The sequence below is a fragment of the Chiloscyllium punctatum genome, chromosome 7 (assembly GCF_047496795.1).
Source record: "Chiloscyllium punctatum isolate Juve2018m chromosome 7, sChiPun1.3, whole genome shotgun sequence".
NCBI lineage: Eukaryota > Metazoa > Chordata > Chondrichthyes > Orectolobiformes > Hemiscylliidae > Chiloscyllium > Chiloscyllium punctatum.
In genome coordinates, this window is record NC_092745.1 from 53,076,653 (window position 1) to 53,099,724 (window position 23,072).

A 23,072-nucleotide genomic window follows, 5' to 3' on the forward strand; every position below is an offset into this window, starting at 1 on the left:
ATTTTGGAACCACAAACATTTAAAGTCATATCCATCTTATCTGATATTAAAGAAACCAAAAGTCTGATAAAATTGCCCTTAGCAGGTTTGACACAACTGAAGTACAAAAACAAGTAGGGACTAATTCTACTGTTACGTAATTTTTTTAAAAACTCCAGTTTTCTTAATTAAAATTCAATAAGTGAACAAACCTTTGAGTCATTTTTGATGAATGCCATAGTAACATCTATGAACCACAATTTTTGCTCTAGTTTCATAAATTGGGTAAAGTTAAATCTAAATCCAGGCTTTTCCACACAAAGTATTGCTGTGTACAGAATTCAAATTTTTTGTGGTTAAGTAAAAATTCCTTAAACGCATGTTTTCACTGATTATAATCAGCTGTATTATTGAATCAATACTTCAATATTACATATTTAAAAACTCCAAACATTTGTTTTCAAAAGAATCTAAATTATGACAAATCAGTATTTACAATGTCATGAAGATATACGTTAATAGATTGGCAAAAATGTCACATCTTTTAGAAAAAGATGATTTAAACAAATATGTCTGAAAGCTATGGCCCTATAAATGTCAGTAATCTGGTAATCCTCCATAGACTAAAACTGTAATGAACTTCATTTCAAAGTCTCCTGAAGGGTGATCTCAAAAATTACTTTGCCTCAACGACATAACATTTTTCTTTGGCACTCACAATCCAATATTACAAGAGCATTTCAGCATTTCCTAATTAAATCCAATGTAGAAAACTGGACTCAATTTCTTGAGCCAACTAGCCAGCCCAGTTAGGGGTAGGTTAACTAGTCGATATTTCCCCCCCCCCCCCCCCCCATCTTTCTTTCCGAAAAAGGAGGAAACTTTTGCACACTCTAACCTTGACAAATACCAAGTTTTGAAACGAGAAATGGGAACCATGATATATTGCACTGGTCAAGCATTGATATTCTGCACTCCGTTTCACATGAATGCATAACTCAGCAAGCATACAAGCTGGAAGACTGAACAAAATATATGATAACCTAGGAACAAGGTGAGGGGCAAAAATGACAAACTTTTAACTTCAGGGCTCTGGGTGGAGACAAAGGGAAGAGGAGATTTCTTAAGACCCAAATACAAGGCTATGGTTTGCAGTCAAAATTTTTGAAATTCACCCTTTACTGTATGACAGATCAAAATGGGGAACAACAAAATTGATTAAAAAAAACTCACTTGTGGCTGAACCAAGAAGGTTTTTTGAGGATTTTTCTTCTCTGGTACCATAATCCAGTGGGTAATCTGTTTGACAGCAACGATAATACATTTTCACAACAGCTACATGCATACATTAGATAGCATCAAGCGCATAAGCTGCTAGTTGAAGAACACAGCTTTCAAAATTCCTTCAGGACTTAAATCTCCACACAGTAGGTATAAACGCAGTACATAAAGCCATTCTCCATTTTTTTTGAAACAAATGCATATGGTAATTTTGCTTTCCATTAGCCCAGACTCAACTTCAAGACTCTGGAAAACAAATGCAATCACATGCTGCCAAAATCCAAGCACAAACAGGAAACAAAGAAAGCTGACACTTTTCCTGAATCAAGAACAAGTTGTATAAGGTCATTTTCATTTCTTATCAAGGCCCCGTCACTAAGTAGACTTTCAAAGTTCATCACTTAACCAACTGCTTTCTACAATTTCCCAAGCAGTGGAATCATTAGCCCATCAAAATTCATGGGCATTGAATGAGTAGTTGGTATGTTCATGCGGTCTAAATGAAAAAAAGTAGCCAATGACTGCCAGATAAAAAGCAAAGTATACAGAGGATGCTGGAAAATAAGAGCGAACAGAAAACACTGGAAACACTTGCTCAGTTTTGGTAACACCCATAGAGGGGAAAACATTTCATACTGAACTTACTGAACTGTCACATTTGCATTAAGTGACTCTTAAGTTCCAATGTTTTTTAACATCACCCCCTCTATTATCAATGTTAATATATTGAAGATTAGGGGATGGTCATTATATCCTCCAAGTGAAGCTCAAATATGACAGACTAGATCCATTTTTTAATGATTTACATATTTGTTTCCCTTATCGATATAATTTAAGCTTAAGCCATCATTCTACTTTCTGTATTGGTATAAAAAGTTACAGCTCCAAAGAAGGGCCACTGAACTTGAAATGTTACCCCTGCTTGCTCTCCATACAGATGCTGCCAGATCCACCAAGTTTCTCCAGAGACTGGCTTTTTCCCATGATTCAAAATAGCATGTCTAATTGGTGACCAAGAACTCAAACAAGAAATTGTTATGCACAAATATATTGCATCTCATCTTATTTTCAGAAGACTACTTGGGTGAGCTACCATCTTTATTCAAGAGAAAGTGCTTACTCCACGACAAAAGTCGTTCTCCCCATTCTCCAGCTGCCAATATTTACCCAACTTAAGCACATTTGAAAAGATCATGAACCAAAGTAATTAACTGTGCTTTATCATATTAAAAGTGGTGTTTAGAAAACATTAAGTGAGTGGATGCAAGGGAGGGGGAAAGAAAAGCTAAACCTCTAAATGAGTGCTTTGCCTTCAAGTTATATAAAAAAAACCTGGGTATGGCATACTCCCCAGTACTAGAAATAATTTCAAGTCATACTTCAGATTAAAATCACTTTTTGAAGAAAGTTTTGTATTGCCTCACTTATATATATGTTTATTCAAAAGATCTCTCAATTGCAAAAGCAGCAAATTTGAAGAACTGCTCACTTCCCTTAACCATTTTCCTGCTTTTCAGTTAGCTCATTACCTTTAACTGGCTTATAGAAATCAATGTGTACTCTAATGAGTGACAATACTCCCCTTAGACGTGAGATACAAAAGAATAATTTAATTCTGCTCCAATTACAGAAAAACAGAAGGTGGTCAACTTAGAGATGACTTCAAAACTTAACAAGTATTGGAACTTCTGACCCAAAATCAATTCATTAGGCGAAAAAATTTTAAAATACAATGTTACATGACTTCACTTAGCTAGTCAATCGTCTTAAATAAACTGAATCATTCTTGACTCAATTATAGGATGCACTTCTCAATCAAGCCAGAGACCAGAAAAATCTTGACCCACACTTGGACATACACTCCATGAGTACGGCGCTGTTCAAGATGAAATCTTTTAAGCAAGACTTTAAATTACCCGTTGCTATCAGGTCCAATGGCTCAATATGACCGAGAAAAAGAGGGCGACACCTTTATGCTCTTGTTAAGATTAACCCCTGAACCAACAGCTCATTATTGCTTCTGAATCCTATTTTGTATGTCAACCTGTTGTCATGCTTTACTACATAACAGCAGCTCAAGTACTAGTGAGAAAACATTGTGTCAAGGCTTTTCATCTTGCATTCATCAGGATAATTCACCAAGATACCAAAAAAAAAAGGACAAAAAAAACAAACATTTCATACCGATTGACAGAAGTGCTTTTGGTTTGACAAGTAAACCATCGATATAGAAAATGTAGTTAATAGCAATTAACAATTGACTTCATAGCAAGAGTATCTAACATTAGATGAGATTCTGCAAGTTAACATTTGCTGGACAATCCTGACTACATAAAGAAATACACTTTTAAAACCAACCTTTAAGCACCTTGCATGTATAACTGCTCTGCAAAAACAGGATTTTAAAAGAAAACAAAAAAAAAGGTAAAAACGTTAAGTCACTATATTACCACCAGAACATGGGACTGCTCTCTGAAAGAGGTGATTAATGATTTAACTTAAGGTTCATCATGCCTCAAAATGAGGGGAGAAGGAGAATCCTTCATGGTAAACTGAGCCAGTGCAGGAATAGTCCCATACAACACTGGCATCACAGAGTTAAAAACCAGCCATTTGGCCAACTGAGCTGACCAACATCCCCTTTAAACTCAAGGTTTTTTTAAAAAAAAAAGTGTTAGACACTTATTTCAATTTGTCTTCTATAGCTAATGTCTTACAGGTCATTAAAATCAGGCCAGTAGCTAAAATCACCTTACAGCAATGGGATCATTTCAAGTTACAAAGACAAAAGTTAAAAACCATATTTGCAGTTTTAACTTACTAAAGCTAGGTGATCATACAGTGAAAAATTAAAGTGAAATTAACATTCAAGCAGAAGGTTTAATTAACTTCCTTTAACATCTCATAGGTGACTAACAGTAAACTTTCATGAAGTTAGGAGATAACATTTTAAAAAAGACATACCATAATCTTCATCAAGATATTCAAGGCGTTCTGTGTTGTACTGCGATTCTGCAATTTCTTCATATTCCTCCACCATGCTGGTACCAAACACCCTGCACAAAGTTGACTAGCATTAGTGCAAAACGGTTCAAGAACATCAGCCAATAAGCCACCAGACCCTCAGTTACATGGTGTTCTACTGTCAGCCCTCTTATTTACAAAAGGGAAGGAAGCAAGAAAATAAGTTGCAGGAAAGCACAGTTAACTCAACTTTCGTAAAGCAAGCAAATGATTGAAACTTTTAGATTCAATTTGTGCATTGCTTAAATTCTTTGGGCGTTTCCCCTCCAATTTTTCGGTCTTTGTAACTTAATGATTTTCAAACTGAGTTATCAAGTAACCAGAAGCTAAAAAAAGACTGTTTCAAAAGTAATAGAGTTATACATTAAATAACATTGCGACCTTGTCAGCAAAAAGCAGCACGTAACCGCCAAAGTCTACAGTTTAGACAAGTCTCACATACTATTTCACTGGGACATGCTTCATTTCTTGGAATCTGCTGGCAGTTAAAACCTTCATGTGATGCACTTGAAATGTAGAAGATTACTAAGTTTATCTCAATCAAACAACAAAGCTGCATTTTGGTCAACGTTAGTCTTCACTGCAGCTACATTCCACTGGGCGCTTGGTTCTCATTGGACAACTGCCACAATGAAAACAGATGCTCAACCCTTTTCCCCCCCCCCCACACAATCTTAAGGAAAGACACTGGTTCAAAAAAAGAGATTTTTTTTAAGAAAAGCAAAACAGGTTCAGGCAGTCAGTCAATAAAGCTCAAGTATTGTCTTACCTTATGAGGCTAAGGGGACAGAAGTGTTCTGACCCAAAGTGCGACACTAATTCCACCTAGAAAACAAATACTGGATTAGCATTAGCCAACAAATCAAACAAGCATTTAAGAGAAAAATGGTGAAAGTTCTTGTGAATGAATTCCAAAATTCCAAAACACTTGTATTGAGCCAGTCTTACAATGTCAGTATGTTTGTATAAAGAGGTTCTCCAGTTTAATAGATGCGAAAGCTGCTCACAAAAATAGTAATTTTATTACTTTGAGAACATGGGAGATGAAAAGTGAAATTAAGGTCATAGCAATGTACAGCATGGAAACAAACCCTTTGGTCAAACACGTCCATGCCAACCAGATATCCTAACCTAATCTAGTCCCATTTGCCAGCACTTGCCCATATCCCTCTAAACCCTTCCTATTCATACACCCACCCAAATACCTTTGAAAATGCTGCAATTGTACTAGCCCCCATAATTTCCTCTGGTCACTCATTCCATACACATGCCACCCTGTATGAAAACATTGCCCCTCAGGTCTCTCATATCTTTCCCTTCACCCTAAACCTATGCCCGCTAGTTCTGAACTCCCACATCCCAGGGAAAAGACTTTGTCTATTTATCCTATCCATGTTCCTCATGACTTGATAAAGTAGTAAGTCACCCCTCATCCTTCGACGCTCTAGGGAAAACAGCCGCAGCCTTTTTAGCCTTTCCCTTTAGCTCAAATCCCCCAACTCTAGCAACATTCTTGTAAATCTTTTTTGAACCCTTTCAAGTTTCACAGCATCCTTCCAACAGGAAGGAGACCCGAATTGCACAGTATTCCAACTGTGGCCTAACCACTGTCCTGTACAGCCGCAACATGACCTCCCAACTCCTATACTCAATGCTCTGACCAATAAAGGAAAGCATACCAAACACCACCTTCACTATCCTATCTACCTACAACACTATTTTCAAGGAATTATGAACCTGCACTCCAAGGTCTCTTCATTCAGCAACACTCCCTAGGACCTTACCATTAAGTGTATAAGTCCTGCTAAGATTTACTTTCCCAAACTGCAGTACCTTGCACTTATCTGAATTAAACTCCATCCGCCACTCCTCAGCCCATTGGCACATTTGGCCCAGATCCCATTGTAATGGGAGATGACCTTCTTCACTGTCCACTACACCTCCAATTTTGGTGTCATCTGCAAACTCACTAACTATATCTCCTATGTTCATATCCAAATCATTTATGTAAATGACAAAAAGTAGAGGACCCAGCATTGGTCCTTGCAGCACTCCACTGGTCACAGGCCTCCAGTCTGAAAAATAACCCTCTACCGCCATCCGCTGTCTTCTACCTTTGAGCCAGTTTTGTATCCAAAATCTTCTCCTTGTATTCCATGAGATCTAACCTTGCTAATCAGTCTCCCATAGGGAACCTTGTCGAATGCCTTACTGAAGTCCACATAGATCACGTCCACTGCTCGCCCCTCAATCATCTTTGTTACTTCTTCAAAAAACTCAATCAAGTTCATGAGACATTTCCCATGCACAAAGCCACGTTGACAAGCCCTACTCAATCCTTGCCTTTCCAAATACATGTACATCCTGTCCCTCAGGATTCCCTCCAACAGCTTGCCCACCACTGAAGTCAGGCTCACTGGCTTGTCCTTACCACCTTCTTAAAACAGTGGCACCACATTTGCCAACCTCCAGTTTTCCAGCACCTCACCTGTGACTATCGAAGATACAAATATCTCAGCAAGGGGCTCAGCAATCACTTCCCTAGCTGTCAGTTTTGGGTACACCTGATCAGGTCCTGGGGATTTATCCACTGATGTCTTTCAAGACATCCAGCACTTCCTCTGTAATATGCAACATTTTGCAAGCTGTCACCATTTATTTCCCTACATACTATACCTTCCACGTCCTTCTCCACAGTAAAGACTGACGCGAAATACTCATTTAGTATCTCCCCAATCTCCTGTGGCTCCACACACAGGCTGCCTTGCTGATCTTGGAGGGAGGAGAAATTGAGGACTGCAGATGCTGAGCTCAGAGTCGAGATTGTAGTACTGGAAAAGCACAGCAGGTCAAGCAGCCTCCAAGGAAGAGAACTGACGTTTTGGGCATAAGCCTGATGAACGGCTTATGCCCGGAATGTCGATTCTCCTGATCTTTGAGGGGCCCTATTGCTCCCTAGTTACCCTTTTGCCCTTAACATATTTGTAAAAACCCTTTGGATTCTCCTTGACCCTATTTGCCAAAGCTATGTACCCTAAGTGCCCTCCTGATTTCCCTCAAGTATAATTCTACAGCCTTTATACTCTAAGGATTCACTTGATCGCTCCCGTCTATACCTGACATATGCTTCCTTTAGTTTCTTAACCAAACCCTCAAATTTCTCTCTTCATCCAGCATTCCCTATACCTACCAGCCTTTCCTTTCACCCTAACAAGAATATACTGTCTTTGGATTCTTGCTATCTCATTTCTGAAGGCTTCCCATTTTCCAGTCGCCCCTTTATCAGCAAAAATCTGCAACCAATCAGCTTTTTAAAAGTTCTTGCCTAATACCATCAAAATTAGCCTTCCTTCAATTCAGAACCGCAGCTGTTAGATATGGTCTATCCTTTTCCATCATTATTTTAAAGCTAATAGAAGAATTATGGTGACTGGCCTGAAAGCGCTCCCGTACTGACACCTCAGTCACCTTGCCCTGCCTTATTTCCTAAAGAGTAGATTAGGTTTTGCACCTTCAAGTAGACACATCCACATACTGAATCCGAAAATTGTCTTGTACACTGAAAAATTCCTCTCCATCTAAACCCTTACGGCAGTCCCAGTCTATATTTGCAAAGTTAAAATCCTCTACCATAACCACCCTATTATTCTTACAGATAACAGATCTCCTTGCAAATTTGTTTCCAGTTTTCCCCTGATTGTATTATAGGGGCCTATAATACAATCCCCACTAAGGTTATCATCCCTTTCTTATTTCTCAGTTCTACCCAAATTACATCTCTGGATGTATTTCCGGGCAGATCCTCCCTCAGTACAGCTGTAATGCTATCCCTCAAAAACACCACTCCACCTCTTCTCTTGCCACTCCCTCTCATCTTTCCTGCAGCAATTTTATCCTGGAACATTAAGCTACCAGTCCTGTTCACCCTGAGCCATGTTTCTGTAATTGCTATGATATCCCAGTCTCACGTTCCTAACCATGCAGAGTTCATCTGCCTTCCCTGTTAGGCCCCGTGCATTGAAATTAAACTAAACTGTATTTATCAGCCCTTTGTTTTTTGTTTCTGCCTGCCCTGTCTGTTTGACTTGCTTCTTTTCTCAACTGTATCTGTCTCAGATTGATCTTGCTCTTTCTGGGACTCCCTCCCTCCCCCACACCTTACTAGTTTGAATCCTCCCAAATACCTCTAGCAAATCTCCCTGCCAGTATATTAGTCCCTTCCAAGAGTCCCCTGCAGTCCTTCTTGTACAGGTCATTTCTACCCCAGAAGAGATTCCATGATCCAAAAATGTGAATCCTTCTCCCATACACCAGCTCAGCCATGTATTCATCTGCTCTATCCTCCTATTCCTACCTTTGAGATCAGAGCACCAGGAATGATCCAGATATTACTACCCTCAGGGACCTTTTTAAAATTCCTGCCTAACTTTCTATATTCTCCACTGAGAATCTCATCCTTTTCCCTTCATATATCATTGTTACCAATGTGTACAATGACCTCCTGCTGGTCCCTCTCCCCTTTGAGAATATTCTGCACCCAGAGACATTCTTGATCCTGGCACCCAGGAGGCAACACACCATTCTGATTTTTTTGCTGCTGGCCACAGAAACATTTGTTGGTGCCCCTAGGGAGTCCCCTAACAAAAAAAAAACCAATCGCTTGGAACCCAATGTACCCCTCATTACATTAGAGCCAGTCATGACATCACAAACTTGGCTGTTTGTGCTACGTTCCCCTGAAAGTCCATCGCCCCCTACATTTTTGAAGACAGCATACCTGTTTGAATGGAGATAGCCACAGAAGACTCCTGTACTACTTACCTACCTCTCTTACCTTTCTTGAAGTTAACCCATCTACCTAAGCTGTTCCTGCAGCTTTTCTCCCTTCCTACAACTGCCATTCATCACATCAACTAGCTCTTGTAAATTCCTCATTGCCAATGTCACATCAACTGATCTATTTGATCTGACAGAATTCGCAACCAATGACATTTATTGCAGATATAATCCTCAGTAACCCATAAACACTCCAGAAACTCCTACATCTGACAAGAGCAGCATATCACACTAAAGACATTTTGCTCCTTCCAATCTACAGACCCATAAAAATAGCACCTCATATTGCTCTACAAAACACTGCTCCAGGCTAACTTAAATACTATGGTTTAATCAAGAGATAGATCCCAATAAAAACAAAAAATCCACTCTATTCACTATTATAGATTTAGAGCAAGGCTATACTTGAAACTATTTACTTAAGTTTTTGAGCGGAGACCTCTCCCAAACAGGTTTCTCCAAGATCAGCTGAGAATTTCAGTTTGTTCAAGTTTTCCTAGACATTCCGATGTCCAGTGATACACGAATTCGAATCGCAAAGGCAGTAACTGCGCAGATTCACTGCTGTGTCAGTTCGCAGTGTGGGTTTTTCTCTCTCCCTTACAGACCACATACTTTTTTTTTTAAGATTACTTACAGTGTGGAAACAGGCGCTTCGGCCCAACAATTCCACACCGACCCTCTGAAGAGCAACCCACCCAAACCCATTCCCCTACATTTACCCCTTTACCTATCACTACAGGCAATTTAGCATGGCCAATTCACCTAACTTGCACATTCTTGGATTGTAGGAGGAAACCAGAGCACCCGGAGGAAACCCACGCAGATACGGGGAGAATGTGCAAACTCCACACAGTTGCTTGAGGCAGGAATGGAACCTGGGTGTCTGGCACTGTAGGGCAGCAGTGCTAACCACTGCGCTGTCCATTTGCTGCCTTTGTCTTTCTCCATTTTAAAAAGGGCTGTTTTGACTTTTGCCCCCAAAGTTCCAAAACAATTGCAACAGCATATAAAACAGTAATTGCTTTGCTTGAAATTCAAGGAAATTACCATCACCACCTAAAATACCTCAAAAGGAGCAGCTTGTTACAGCCAGAAATTTTTCCCATCCTCCATCTTGGATTATCCAGACCTTCAGACATTTACTTAATAAGTCAAACCATGAGATTCACAACTGCTTTGATGTATAATAAAGCTTAGAAACAGCCTTCTACAAGTGAGAACAGTCTTTGCTACTCATCTCAAACACTCACTAAAAACTTAAATATATAAAAAAAAGTATGAGCTCATTGGAAGCTGCAAGACTTGGGTTTAAATAAGCTATGGTGAGTTACTTATTGAAGAGTGTTTTGGAACATATTTATCTACAGCACTAAAATGAATTTCAACCGATGAATCAAAGTTTGGATAAATTAAAAATCAGATCACAGTTCAAAACAATTCATTGAAATATTATGCAAAGTAAAATCTGAATCATGTAGAGTTTTGAAGAATGGCAAGATCTCGCATGTGCCTTTTAAAAGGAGCACCCTGATGAGTCAGTTTATAAAATGGCTCGCATAAGTATGTTCTGTGAAAGATGATCATATTTGGTTCCTTTCAAAAAACTTGAAAAGAGGAGCACAGATATTCTTGAATGTTACATACGTGCAAACATTTTTTTTATTAAAAAAAATTTACAAGATGTGAACATTGATAGCAGGGTCAACATTTATTGCCATCTAGGCATTTTTAAGGAAAGGCCAATTACCAAACAGAGTGCTGTGGGTGTGAAGTTACATGTTGGCTAAAGCAGTGAAGGACAGCAGTTTCCACATTGGGGTTTTCCAGTAATTAAACAATTTCATCTGATAATCTAATAATGATGATCACTGTAATCAGATTCTTAATTCCAAATTCTCAGTGAATTTAAATTCTATCAACTATGGTGAGATTCAAACCGGGTGCCCAGAATATTGAGTTTCTAGTTTAGCAATAACATTACGCTGTCCCACAAACTCTGCCCCCAAAAGTATAAACAGCTACACAACTGGTTCAGAAAATGACTCTTTAAGAAAAGAGAAACCAAAGCCGATGACTATGAGGGGAGTCCATTTTGATGAAAAGCAGGTGGGTACTGAAGCATGCTTTAGCATTCAGATGTACAGGACACTAGGTTTGTTTTAGAATTCACAACAAGTTAACAAAAAATGGATAAAAATAAATTTAAAAACTAACTTTAAAATTAAGCTAGCCAAGACAATTTGGCTTTCGATAGATGCAGTGACAAAATTAGAAGGCTAAACTACTAGCTTTTGAAATGCAAAAATCAAGTCAAATACTCAGAGCTGCCTGACAACACTACTGACTATTCATACTTGGAAGTTTTCAGCATACATTCAAAAGTTAAAAAGGACATTATAAATCAAATTTTTAAGTGTGAAAATTGGTTTTAATAGAGCCATGTTTATACACAATACAGTAATTATTTCCAATACTGTCACAATGTGACAAAGTTCCACTGAAATGCATTAGCATTTTTCAAAACACCATTCAGTATTTTACAAGCACACACTGCTGCGCTAAAGCTTCTATCATTTCATGGGAACATTAGTGGTAAGTGACCCAATTCATCAGAAGTATTAGCCTTATTAATTTTCATACTTGAAGTGCTCTTCAAGTTGGCAACTTAATAATCAGTGACTGAAAGTGCAGTAATATAAATTCCCACTTATTCAAGCATGTTTATTTTAGCAATGCATATTGTTAAAAGCATGCAATAGTGGATTTCATGCATATTTGGAGTGCCTCTGAAAAAGAACATTTCCCATGTTTAATTTCTAATAATGCTAACCTTTATGTATTTGATGAACATCTGAAGCAAGAGAAAAGGGAGGAAAAAAAAGGTGTCAGTAAGAGTAGTAACAGTCAAGATAGATCACTACATGCTACAAGCTCACAGTACAATCAATTCCAATTTTCAAAAGATTTTCTCCAAATACTAATGTTCTCAAAAGGTGACCTGAAAGAATGATAAAAATAAACAGCAAAATCTCTATCCAGATGTTCAAATCTGAAGAAAAAATACACAAGAACAAAATTTTAAAACTTTGAACTAGTTCTGGGAAATAATTTATGCAACCATAATTTTGCTCACTTTTGAAGGTTTTATAAAAATATCTCCAGCCTTTCATACTTGATTATCCAATTGTCCAATGGATCTGACGTCAGCATTATATTTCAGTAATTTCAAATGCGCTCCAGCCATTTAGTCAGTGACACGAACTGCAATTTTAAAGTAGCCTTATGTCGAAGGATAATTCTTTAGTGAATACATCTTCAATAGATGATCGCATATCCTAAAATCAACCCAAACTTACATCCTCTCAAGGACTCTTGAGTTGAGTTGATAAGGAAATCATTGTGTTGTACTTGAGTGCCTCATTTTACAGGAGAGGGGTAAAGAAGGCAAGAAAAATTGTCGGCTACTCTTAAGAAAAGTAGATCTTTCGGTTAAGATCAGGTAATCAAAACACTGAGAAAAGTCTGCATTTCAGGGAAAGCAAAATTTTCCAAATTTTAAATGAAACAAATAAAGCCAATCACTATACAAGAATCAAACAATGCATTATAGCCTATTAACCTCCACATGCAATCTTTAGATTATTTTACAGCCTAACCCTCAAAAAAAAAATAAATTTTACATCTTGGGAAAAGCTACCATTTTAACTGATCTGCAAACACACTGGAAGAATTAATGCCTTTAATGATTTGTGCTACATTAGAGCTCCCTCCAGTGGTTTGTCTTGTAGTGTAAAATATGATTCAGTTTCCATTTTTAAAAAAGTGTAAAATTGCCAGGCATTGAGAATTAAACAAACAATTGGTTGATTTCAGTGGTGTGATGTGCCTTGTGTCTACAAAACTATATATTTGAGATATTTATACTGAAAATTGTGGCCTGAACTTATTTTAAACTAAGCTTTTAAAACAGAAGGACGAAATGGCCTGAGCAGTTCGGCAAAATAGAACAAACTGCTCTTCAAGAGGGATGCTCATACTGCAAGGTCTCAGAGGTTTCAATAGCAAAATCAATGTGCTGGATTTACCAAGACTAGCAAAGCATCTTATACAAGAAAGCAATTTTCCAATTAAGTTGAAACTGGTCAAGTATTTTTGTACTGGGGCTCTTTCTGGGTGCACAAGTTCGTATGCAAGAAACGGTAACATAAGCAATCCTTAGAAAGTGTTTTGATTTTTTTTTTGGGGGGGGGGGGAGAAGAGAAGCGGAAAAGAGGGGAAGAGAAGCAGTTCAAAAATGCTGAAGTGCATTAAAAGTGCATCATTGGAACTGCGAGAGGAAAAATTACTTCTGATAAGTTGGAAAAAATCTCAAGATGAACATTCTTTAAGAATGGTTTTGATACTGTTTCAGTCCAGCAAAAGCAAATTTCACCGAAGAATATCACTTCCTATAATTTTTATTTCATCGTGAAATAAAAGTCACTCAAACAAAAGGTAACTTGCATTGTAAACCAGATGGGTTATAGGAAACCATCATGACATGACCTTTAACTAATATAGCATTTAGCACTGAAGGCTGGCCCCTAAACAACTAAAACAATGCTCATAAGCATTTGTAAAATAAAAAGTCTGTGGAGATAGCTGTAAAGAAGCCAATGGGGAAAATAAGTAATGAACAGGTAAACAAACACTCAAAAGGATAGAACTTTATATAGTGAACTCAACTATTTAAGTCAAATGCATATACACGACATTCAGGGTTATATACAATATCCTGATAAAGCTGAATGACATGGGCACTATTTGCACATCTGGCTGATAATACAGGTTACAATGCCATCAAACACTAGTAAGCAAAGCTTGCCATCAAATAAAAAGATTACAATTATTTGTTCAAGTCACAGTAGACTTTCAAATATTTGGTCAATTGTTATTTACATTTTCTCCTCCCAACTTTTACCTTGACATACTTGGCATACATTTGCTCATCTAAAGGAAAGCTTTGCACAGTTCTTTCATCCAGAGCATGGAATGTTCCTAGTTTAACCCATTTATTAGTAGGATATCTGCGCACAAACATGAAGGTGAAAGAAATATAATTAGGAAACAATTTAAAAAGTATTTAATACATCTGAAAAAAAAACTTGCAAGGAGAAAATTCAACTTTCTGGCTCAGTTTGGGATACTACCACTGCATCAAACAATCGCGTGAATGTCCAGAGTTCCAAGTCCCACATGCGCCTCAGGTGGCACAATACATCAAGATGTTGATTAAAAAACAAACATACTTCCAACTTTCAGAGGGAGTGATGTAGAAAATCCAGTTGTTTAATACACCCAGGTACATAATGGATGAAGGCTAAATTTTATTCACTTAGGAGTTAAACCAAAAGTGTATTATTGGAAGTCAACAGCCAAGTTTATTGATTTTATATCCGCTGCACTTTTGTACAACCTTTCTGACTTATAACATACCTGTCACTGATAGAAACCAGAAAGTCCTTTGGTGTAGAGGAAAATAACTCAAAGTTTGCAATGTCAAGCTGTCTGACTTGGATTGGCTCACATAACTCTATTACAAACCTGTGGAAAGAATGACAATCTGTAATAATGCATAACCCATACCAATGTTAGGCCTAATATTAAACATTCAAGTTGTGTGTACTTGCAGGTGAAAATGTTTGGCAAGAAAACTTCCCTGATTAGTTTCCTTCCATGTGCTAAAAATTACAACGTACCAAATTTTGGCGCTGCATGGGTTTAGCATGTACAGATCCATATTTTCCATTAGAATTGCTGAATTGCTCTGCAAGACAAAATTGCAATATCAAGTATTAACATTTTATACTGGTGAATGGCCAAGTGCACCTGCTCCCTGTTGACATATTACAAAATTAACACTTTTTTGACAAACACCAGGGGAATGCAGAGTTTGAAGTTTTACTCTTCACCCATCCTTTATAAGGAAAGAATGTTCAAAATCAGAAGGAATCAGGGAACTGAAAAATAATCTCTGTGCTCAGCACCAGTACACATTTCCACAATCGCGAGAACACAACAATCTACATTTAATACAATATGGTAGAACAATGTGCTTGCTACATTGTACAGCAAATCACACAAAGCTCACTTACATCTTAACCTTCAACCAGGAAAAGAAATCCTTTTTCTGCAGTATGAATTTGCTTTTTGCTGCTTGCATCTACATTCTTATTGGCCTAGGTAAACATACTGAGATTCAACATTTGATAAGTAAAAGTGGTGATCCACTACCCAAACCATTCACCCAGCATTTCCAACTGGACTAAAAGTAGAACTCAAGCCTCAAAGTTCAAGGCAGTGCACTAATTCAGACATCCAACAGTATTTAGACCCAAAACCAGAATATCACCACCTGACATGCAAGACAGCAAAAACCATAAACAGTAATTTGAAAATTAAGTTTAACAAGGCTTTTTTTAAAAAAACACTAGGTACACTGCATTGAGTGGAAGATTAATCATCCTTAAATAGTGTTAAATTCATAATTCAATTATGAGTTAGCTACTTATAATGGATACAAGTGGAATTGGAAAGATTGCAAAAAAAAAAGGCTGAAATAAAAGGATTGAATTTTATGTTCCTTAAGGGATGGCTGAAAAAATGGGAAAGGCAGGAAGTGAGTGCAAGAAGCAGGTGTATTTTTGTAATGCCAAATATTGAAAAAATCTCAAAAGTCAAAAGTGTCAGTAAAATTAAATTTCCACAGATTGATGGCAGAATTCAACAAATCATTAAAAGTGTACTTTAACCACAAATTACTGGTTATCTGGTGAATTCTGTTCATATTTGAATGAATACAAAAATTCCATGGCGTTCCAATTTCAACAGTGAAATGGCAGATAAGAAATGCTGTTTTACCGAAGTTACCAACAGAATGGAACAATCCAGATAGCAACTTCTAGGTTCATTTAACCTGGCATATATGTCGGTTACTGACTGTACCATTTATCCAGGAATGATTAAGTGCCATTTGCCTCACGCTTATGAGGGCAGGAGGCTCTAGACCAATGGGGAAGTGAAGGCCTAATGGCACTATTGCTGGACTTCTAATCCAGAGACCCAGGTAACAATCTGAGGACAATTCAATAAAAATCCGAAATAGAGAGTCTAATAATCATAAATCCATTGCCAGACTGTTAGTGAACCAGATGGGTTTTTCCTAATATTCTGAGGGAAAGAAACTGCCATCCTTATCTGGTCTAGACTATATGCAACTCCAGACGCACAGATGTGGTTGACTCTTAACTGCCGTCTGGACAATTAGGGATGGGTAATAAATGTTGGCCTGGCTAGCAATGCCTTCATACCACAAAAGAAAAGGAAATTCTACTTGTTGCCCTCCCTCCAACAAACCACAACTCAACCAAAGCTTTGAGGAGTGTTACTTGTCCACCAATTCTCACTGATCTCTATTTGCATTTAGGAAACAGTCAAATATCATTAGGTTGTATCTCCGCAATCTTTCAGACGCATCTTACCCAGCCAAATTCTATTCCCACACCAGTCTCACATCACAACCACCACCACCACCACCCCCCCCATTGTCAACGTCTACCCTAATCTCTACCTCTTCATTTTTCTCCCGGGATATCAAACTGCAGATTCAACCAGATTTCCGTCATTCCTCGGTTTTCGCCTAACATATTTGACTAGGAAGTACTAGATTTCTTTTTTGAAGAAGATTTTAAAAACGGCCATACAAATTCAAGCTATTAAGTCACCCTCATAAAACCAGCGTTATGAACAGAGTTCTCTACTTAAGTCTTAGAATTCGAACCATGTAGCAGCACAACTGAAGCCTCTGTAACAGGATACAATATACATCTTTAAGATGTTCATCTTGTGAATACTGAATCAACGGCTCTTAAGGAAAAATGTACTGCTGCTGAAAATAAACATTTGTCGAAAGGTATCAGTCTTGCACTCATCAGGATATTCAACATTCGATGACATAACCTCAATAATCTGAAGGTGAAAAGCTTTAATAAAAAGTATTGTTTTTCCACAATACTCGAGTCCAGCATTACCAAACAAATCAAAGAATAATACCTTTGCTTCTGGATTTGCAGCCAGAATTTTGGCTCCACATTCTACAGAGGCATAGTTATTGAAGTTTTTCTGTAGCTTTTTTGCAGAATGTAGGACACCACTAGAGGTATGCAAGGACTGGCCTGAAAGAAAAAAAGTCATTTATATCAAAGCTGTTCTTACATTCATCCCAACCACAAGTTGCCAATTTTCACACTTTCCCCCAATTACTCTTTAATTTCGATATTTGACAAAAAAAAATCATTGACTCAATTTAAATTCACTAAAATGCCACACAGAAGCACTAGATTTTATTTGGCTCCCCATCTTTAAATGTCCAAAGTAATTCCCATCCTCTACGTTATGGGAATAAACCATAAACAATGAGGGAAATTACATTCATCAAACCAGGGAAGCACATTCAAAAAGTGCAGACACCATTTAAATTTAGTTATGTTTTAACACTTAAATCATTCTCTAAGTCTAGAATCAACTGCATTGAAATAGACTGTGTGGAAATAGTAAAATTAGATGTCAGAGTAGCAAGATAATAGAAACGTACAAGGTAATACATGGCTTGGAAAGAGTGAATGCTAAGAAATCGTTTCCGTTAGGCGAGGAGACCAGGACCCGTGGGCACAGCCTTAGAATTAGAGGGGGTAAATTCAGAACAGAACATTTCTTCAGCCAGAGAGTGGTGGGCCTGTGGAATTCATTGCCACGGAGTGCAGTGGAGGCCAGGATGCTAAATGGCTTAGAGATTGATAAATTCTTGATGTTACAAAGAATAAAGGGCTAGGGGAGAATGTTGGTAAGTGGAGTTGAAATGCCCAGCCATGATTAAATGGCGGAGTGACTCGATGGGCTGAATGGCCTTACTTCCACTCCTATGTCTTATGGTCTAATTTTGGAACCAGCGATAGCACTGTATTACATCTGAGCAAGGGATTTCACATTAACATTTTCAATGCTTACTTTTCTCTTTTTCTTCTTCCATCACTTTCTTTTTCCATTCATCAAATGAGGGAATGTCTCCTGAATCCTTGGGTGGAATCACAGAAGAAGAATCTCCAGAATCCACTGCTCTTGAAATTTCAGTACCCTATGTATCCCAAAGAAGAGTAATTTACATTCACATAGGCTTGGATTGTAAAATGTTATGAAACTTGGTGCTGATATGCTTCACTGTTGTGAAAGACAAGAATGGCAAAGGCAGGTAGCCATGTAAAGTAAAACAACATTTAGTACAGACTTATTACACTGGATTGTTAATTTGTTACTTCAGCTTCAACATCTTGATTTATACATTCGACTGAAAACATTGATGGGCAAATTCTTTTGGTTGAAAAAATCTGCCATACCTCTACAGCAAATTAATCACTAGTTTGTTTGCAGTTATTCAAAAAGTAACTGCAAACATTAAGGTGCAAAAAAACAAACATCAAACAGGTAGGTTCAAATTATTTTAGAAAGTTTTTGAATGGACTTACTACGGTATCTCAACCGGACTGTTGGGCCAGCTCATGGCCAGTGGTGGCACGAAATGACTGCCTGTGGAGTTGGCATCGAATTAGCAAAGACAACTTTTAGCAGTAGCAATAGAAATAGCTTGTTTAGTTCAGCATTTAGGGTAAGATCACAAGATAGGCCAATGGTAGCTTTGAGAATAAAATTAAATCAAAGATAAGTTCTAGGCAGAACGAAGAATCTTACAAATTAAAATACAAGGAGTTTTGTACAAACAGTCGCATATGTTTATAATAGACAGTCTGATATAATGTCTGGGAACAGGCAGCTGGAATTTGTAGTTGAGCAAGCATTAAAAAGAAAAGTTTGATCCCACAATACTCTTTGGGCAATTGCAGTTCTTTAGGTATAGATCGAGAATTGTGAAACTAACAGTAAAGAAATTTGGCTGAATTCCTTTAAACAATGAGCTATATAGATTGTGAAAAGGAGTCTCCAACCAGTCAGCAAGGGAGGACTGAACGATAGAAAAACAAAAAACAAAAAAACAAAAAACAGATAATCTCTAAAAAAAGCACCAGTTTGACTTCGAAGAAAGTAAACAATGGCAGTTTCACAAATAAGTAGCCTAGTTAATAATAATGAAGGCAATTCAATGAATTTGTACACCCAAGGATCAAAAAGGAGGAGGAGGACAGAGTCAAACGGGGAATGAGAATAGACTTTATAATATCTTCAGAGTTCAGACAAGCTGTGAAAGCGATTGAATGTCAATCTCAGTAATGGAAATTTGAATAGATGTTGTAATAAGTAAATTATGCAGAAATAATTTAGAGTAGGGCAGTAAATTTAATCTTTAGAAGCAATTGCCTGTTTAAAACACACTCGCAAACAGCAGTTGCAGCTGCAAGATTAGAAGGTTAGATAAACATTGCCTCTCAAAGTCAGGTGGGACAGAAGCTGCTTATAACTCGTTGGCTAAATTCTAACATTAGGTTTAACCACATAACTTCATAACTAGCCTTTGAGAACTGATATGAATTTTATAGAGATTAGCAGGAATTCACATCTTTTTGTATCTCCTGCAATCCAGATTGCAGGAAATACAAGAGGAGCAACAGAACTGGACAAGGATAGCAATGAATACAAATTCAGTCCATAAAGAAAAGCAAGTCTGGTAAATGTCTGAGAAACAAAAAAACGAACAAATATTAACTTTGGAATGTAAATTAATGGAGTCCATTTTAAGATCCCTAGGCCAAATGTAATGATATCTGATAAATATAACGGGATCATAGGGAACCTAGGGCTATTCAGAGAGATGCCAATCATTGATCATATGTTTATAAGATTGCACGTATAGATTGGAGAATATGGCTAACAAGGACATCAACGTTGTGTGTAATTGTGATGTATAAAAAAGGCCCATGCCAGAAGACACTGTTCCAGGAACCTCTCCCACGCTGCATGGTAAAAGAGCTCAGAATAAGGATCGATAGCACTGCTAAACATTGAACTCAAGACTCCTCTTTGATATTTCTCCCCAACACAAACACTTATTTTCAAGTCTTTTCAGTGATTTAAAAAGGCAGCAATTTGCAGGTGTCAAACAAAAATAGGTGTAAAAAAATATTGTTGAGATAAATCCTTTATCAACAATATTATTTAACTTGACCAAGTTACCACTGAAAAGTATCACAACATTCATTTTAAATGAAGTGTTTCTTTTACAAAAAAAATTGTCAAATTCTATTAAACACCTGGCAGATATTGCATCTGGTGACATGCAAACAAGTGAGTAGAGCCCATTTCTCAAAATGAATGTTGAGATTTTGGATTGCATTAGCACTGGTTCACAATTGCAACCAAAACAGCAACTTAAGGAAATGAAGATTTGAATATAAAGTTGAAAACTTGAGTCATTTTTCCCCTGATATTGCTTGCTCAGATTACTTAAATTTGAGCTTATTATGCACTAAACAAAGTTTTTAAAGTTTATTTTAATTTATGAATAAAACATGGATGAAATTTGATTATGTAACATTTATTGCTAGCATCACTTTTCCACTGCAACAGAGGTATAAACTCAAATTCAGGTGGAGCACTGGGTGCATCAATTTGCTTTTTAGAAAACAATAATTAAATGTCTGGAATACTTCACAGATTCATGTTATAAAAATCAGAGGTGACACAAGGAAAAGGTACAGAATACATCTCAAAAATTCAATTGGAACAGTAAGGAATGCTAATGAAGAAACCCAGGGCCCCTAAAGTGAACAAAAACCAACCGTATGATCAGACATTATTAGCACTTACTTCTGGCAACTCTTCATTCAACAAATCCTCTGATATGTTAGAAGTCTTTTCGATTTCTGGCTTCTGGTCTTCAGGTTCAGGCAATATTGTCTTTGGAATTTCAGATAGCTCACTTTCAGGTAGGTTTCCTTGACCACTTGAAGATATTTTGCTGCCATCACGAGGTTTTTCTGGAGGTCTAGATGTAAAATATAGCCTTATAAAATGTAACTTTCTGCAGCTAAAACATATTCTAGCCATATTATTATGTTATCTTACAACTTGCACTTGTAAGAATGAGAGGCTTACAGAACATTAAAGCAATCATACTGCAGATATTACCTTCTGTAAAGAATTGAGCCTTATTTAATACTCACCCTTCAGATAGGCTAACATAAGAGGTGGGCTTGCTTTGAGGAACAGCCTCACTTTTCCCTCCAGCATCACAGTCCGCTTTAGACTGCTCATAGCTTAATACAGGAATATCATCACTGGATTTTTCTATTGCACTAAAAGAAATAATGATATAGTTTTAAGATATAGCTTCACTCAAATGGCTCTCTCCTCCAACTGCCTGAATTATCTACAAGAAAACCTAAAAAAAATTGAAACATGCATATATAGAGGGTTAAAATTAAACAAGTTAGAAATAATATGATGTAAACTTTATTCAAATTTGAATGTGATTCAAGTTACATATTTGCACTCTGCTTCTCATATCATTAAGTCACACATGTCTACATATTTTGCATGTCTACAATTTTAGGTCTGAGCACATGACAAACCTTAAAAGCACTATAACGTGAAGTTGCATCAGTTATCCAACATTTTTTTTAAAGAAGTGATCAAAATTAAACATCAAGCAAGATCGGTGATTAAAGTTTGGCAAACTAGAGGTAGTGAGAAATAGTTGTAGTTTTACCAAGAATTATTTTTTCATCTTACAATTTAAACTTCCAAGTCTCTGGTCATTTCAATGAACAAACCACTTGGGGAATTGTGATCTACATCACTTTGTTTTTAAAAAAATTACAATGTTAAATCTATTTTAGCATTTAATGTTTCATTTAGGTCTGGCAGTTGTAAGCAAGACGGCTCTGGTGAGCTCATTTTACCTTTAGCAATTACAAGGGCAAGAGTAGGGTACTTGCCTGTGCTGCAAAAATGAGGAATTCTCAGAGGTAGTTGAACTGGAAATGTTATCAGTACTAGCAGCTATAGTGGGAGGTTCCTCCAATCCTTCAGAAGGCTCCAGTCCAGGCTCAGGGAAGACCGACTGTTCAGAATTCACATGCTTTAGAAAGAAAAAGTCCATGTAAAGAGATTGAATGTGTTTTCATTTGGGTGAAGATTCTATCAATCGATGGGTTTATTTTTAAAAGAAAAGAACTATGCTGACAAAAACAGAAGTGTTCCTTAGCAAAGATGGGCAGATTAGAAGAAATCTACACACAGGCCCATAAAAACTATTTGAGTAACTTCAGCAAGGTGACTGGCAACTTCCATTTCCTTGCAGCTGGCAGAAAATGTGATTATGAACTTCTGCCTTGGAAATGAACTTCATTGCGATGACGACACAAAGGTTTGCAAAACAAGGTAATTCAGAATTTTTTTTAAAAATTCGCTCATGGGAATTACTGGCTCGGTTAGTATGTGCTGCCCATCCCCAGATGCCCTTGAGAAGGTCACAGTGAGCTGCCATTTTGAACCACTGCAGTCCATGTGCTGTAGGTAGTTAGAGATAATATTTCAACAGATAGACAATTATTTGAAGACTTAGAAGCCAAAAAAACTTGGCATTTTGATAATCTCCACTTATTTATCAAATAACAAATGTACTTAAAACCCCATTTGTCCACAACAGCTTACAGTTATGTACTATTTTTAACATAAAAATATCCAACGGAGGTTTCATAGGAGCATAATCAAAAGTGGACATCATGGAAATATTTGAAAACAAGGATGGGTATTTTAGAAGGTTTGGCTTAATCAGGAGTCAACATGGATCACAAAGCACAAGGCTTATAAGTGAATGGGATAGTGCAAGTTGGACTATTTGCAGCAGAGCCTCAAATGCACTCACCCTTCTCAACTATTATCAAAACAAAAAAAAAAAC

At 37.3% G+C, this 23,072-nt stretch overlaps 1 protein-coding gene across 2 annotated transcripts in view; it reads right to left on the minus strand.

Annotated features, from left to right (window-relative positions):
* suco (SUN domain containing ossification factor) overlaps positions 1-23,072 on the minus strand; it is a 73,230-nt gene that overhangs the window by 25,245 nt on the left and 24,913 nt on the right. The window contains exons 4-15 of one of the 2 annotated variants that reach the window (XM_072573539.1): positions 22,107-22,249; positions 21,333-21,464; positions 20,977-21,154; positions 18,169-18,295; positions 17,215-17,336; positions 14,862-14,929; positions 14,599-14,706; positions 14,084-14,189; positions 11,954-11,974; positions 5,054-5,109; positions 4,225-4,316; positions 1,213-1,278 (exon numbers count right to left, since the gene is read on the minus strand). In XM_072573539.1, the coding sequence (XP_072429640.1) occupies positions 1,213-1,278; positions 4,225-4,316; positions 5,054-5,109; positions 11,954-11,974; positions 14,084-14,189; positions 14,599-14,706; positions 14,862-14,929; positions 17,215-17,336; positions 18,169-18,295; positions 20,977-21,154; positions 21,333-21,464; positions 22,107-22,249 (1,219 nt within the window). The remainder of the gene's footprint in view (positions 1-1,212; positions 1,279-4,224; positions 4,317-5,053; positions 5,110-11,953; positions 11,975-14,083; positions 14,190-14,598; positions 14,707-14,861; positions 14,930-17,214; positions 17,337-18,168; positions 18,296-20,976; positions 21,155-21,332; positions 21,465-22,106; positions 22,250-23,072) is intronic. The other variant, XM_072573540.1, reaches the window with a different exon arrangement.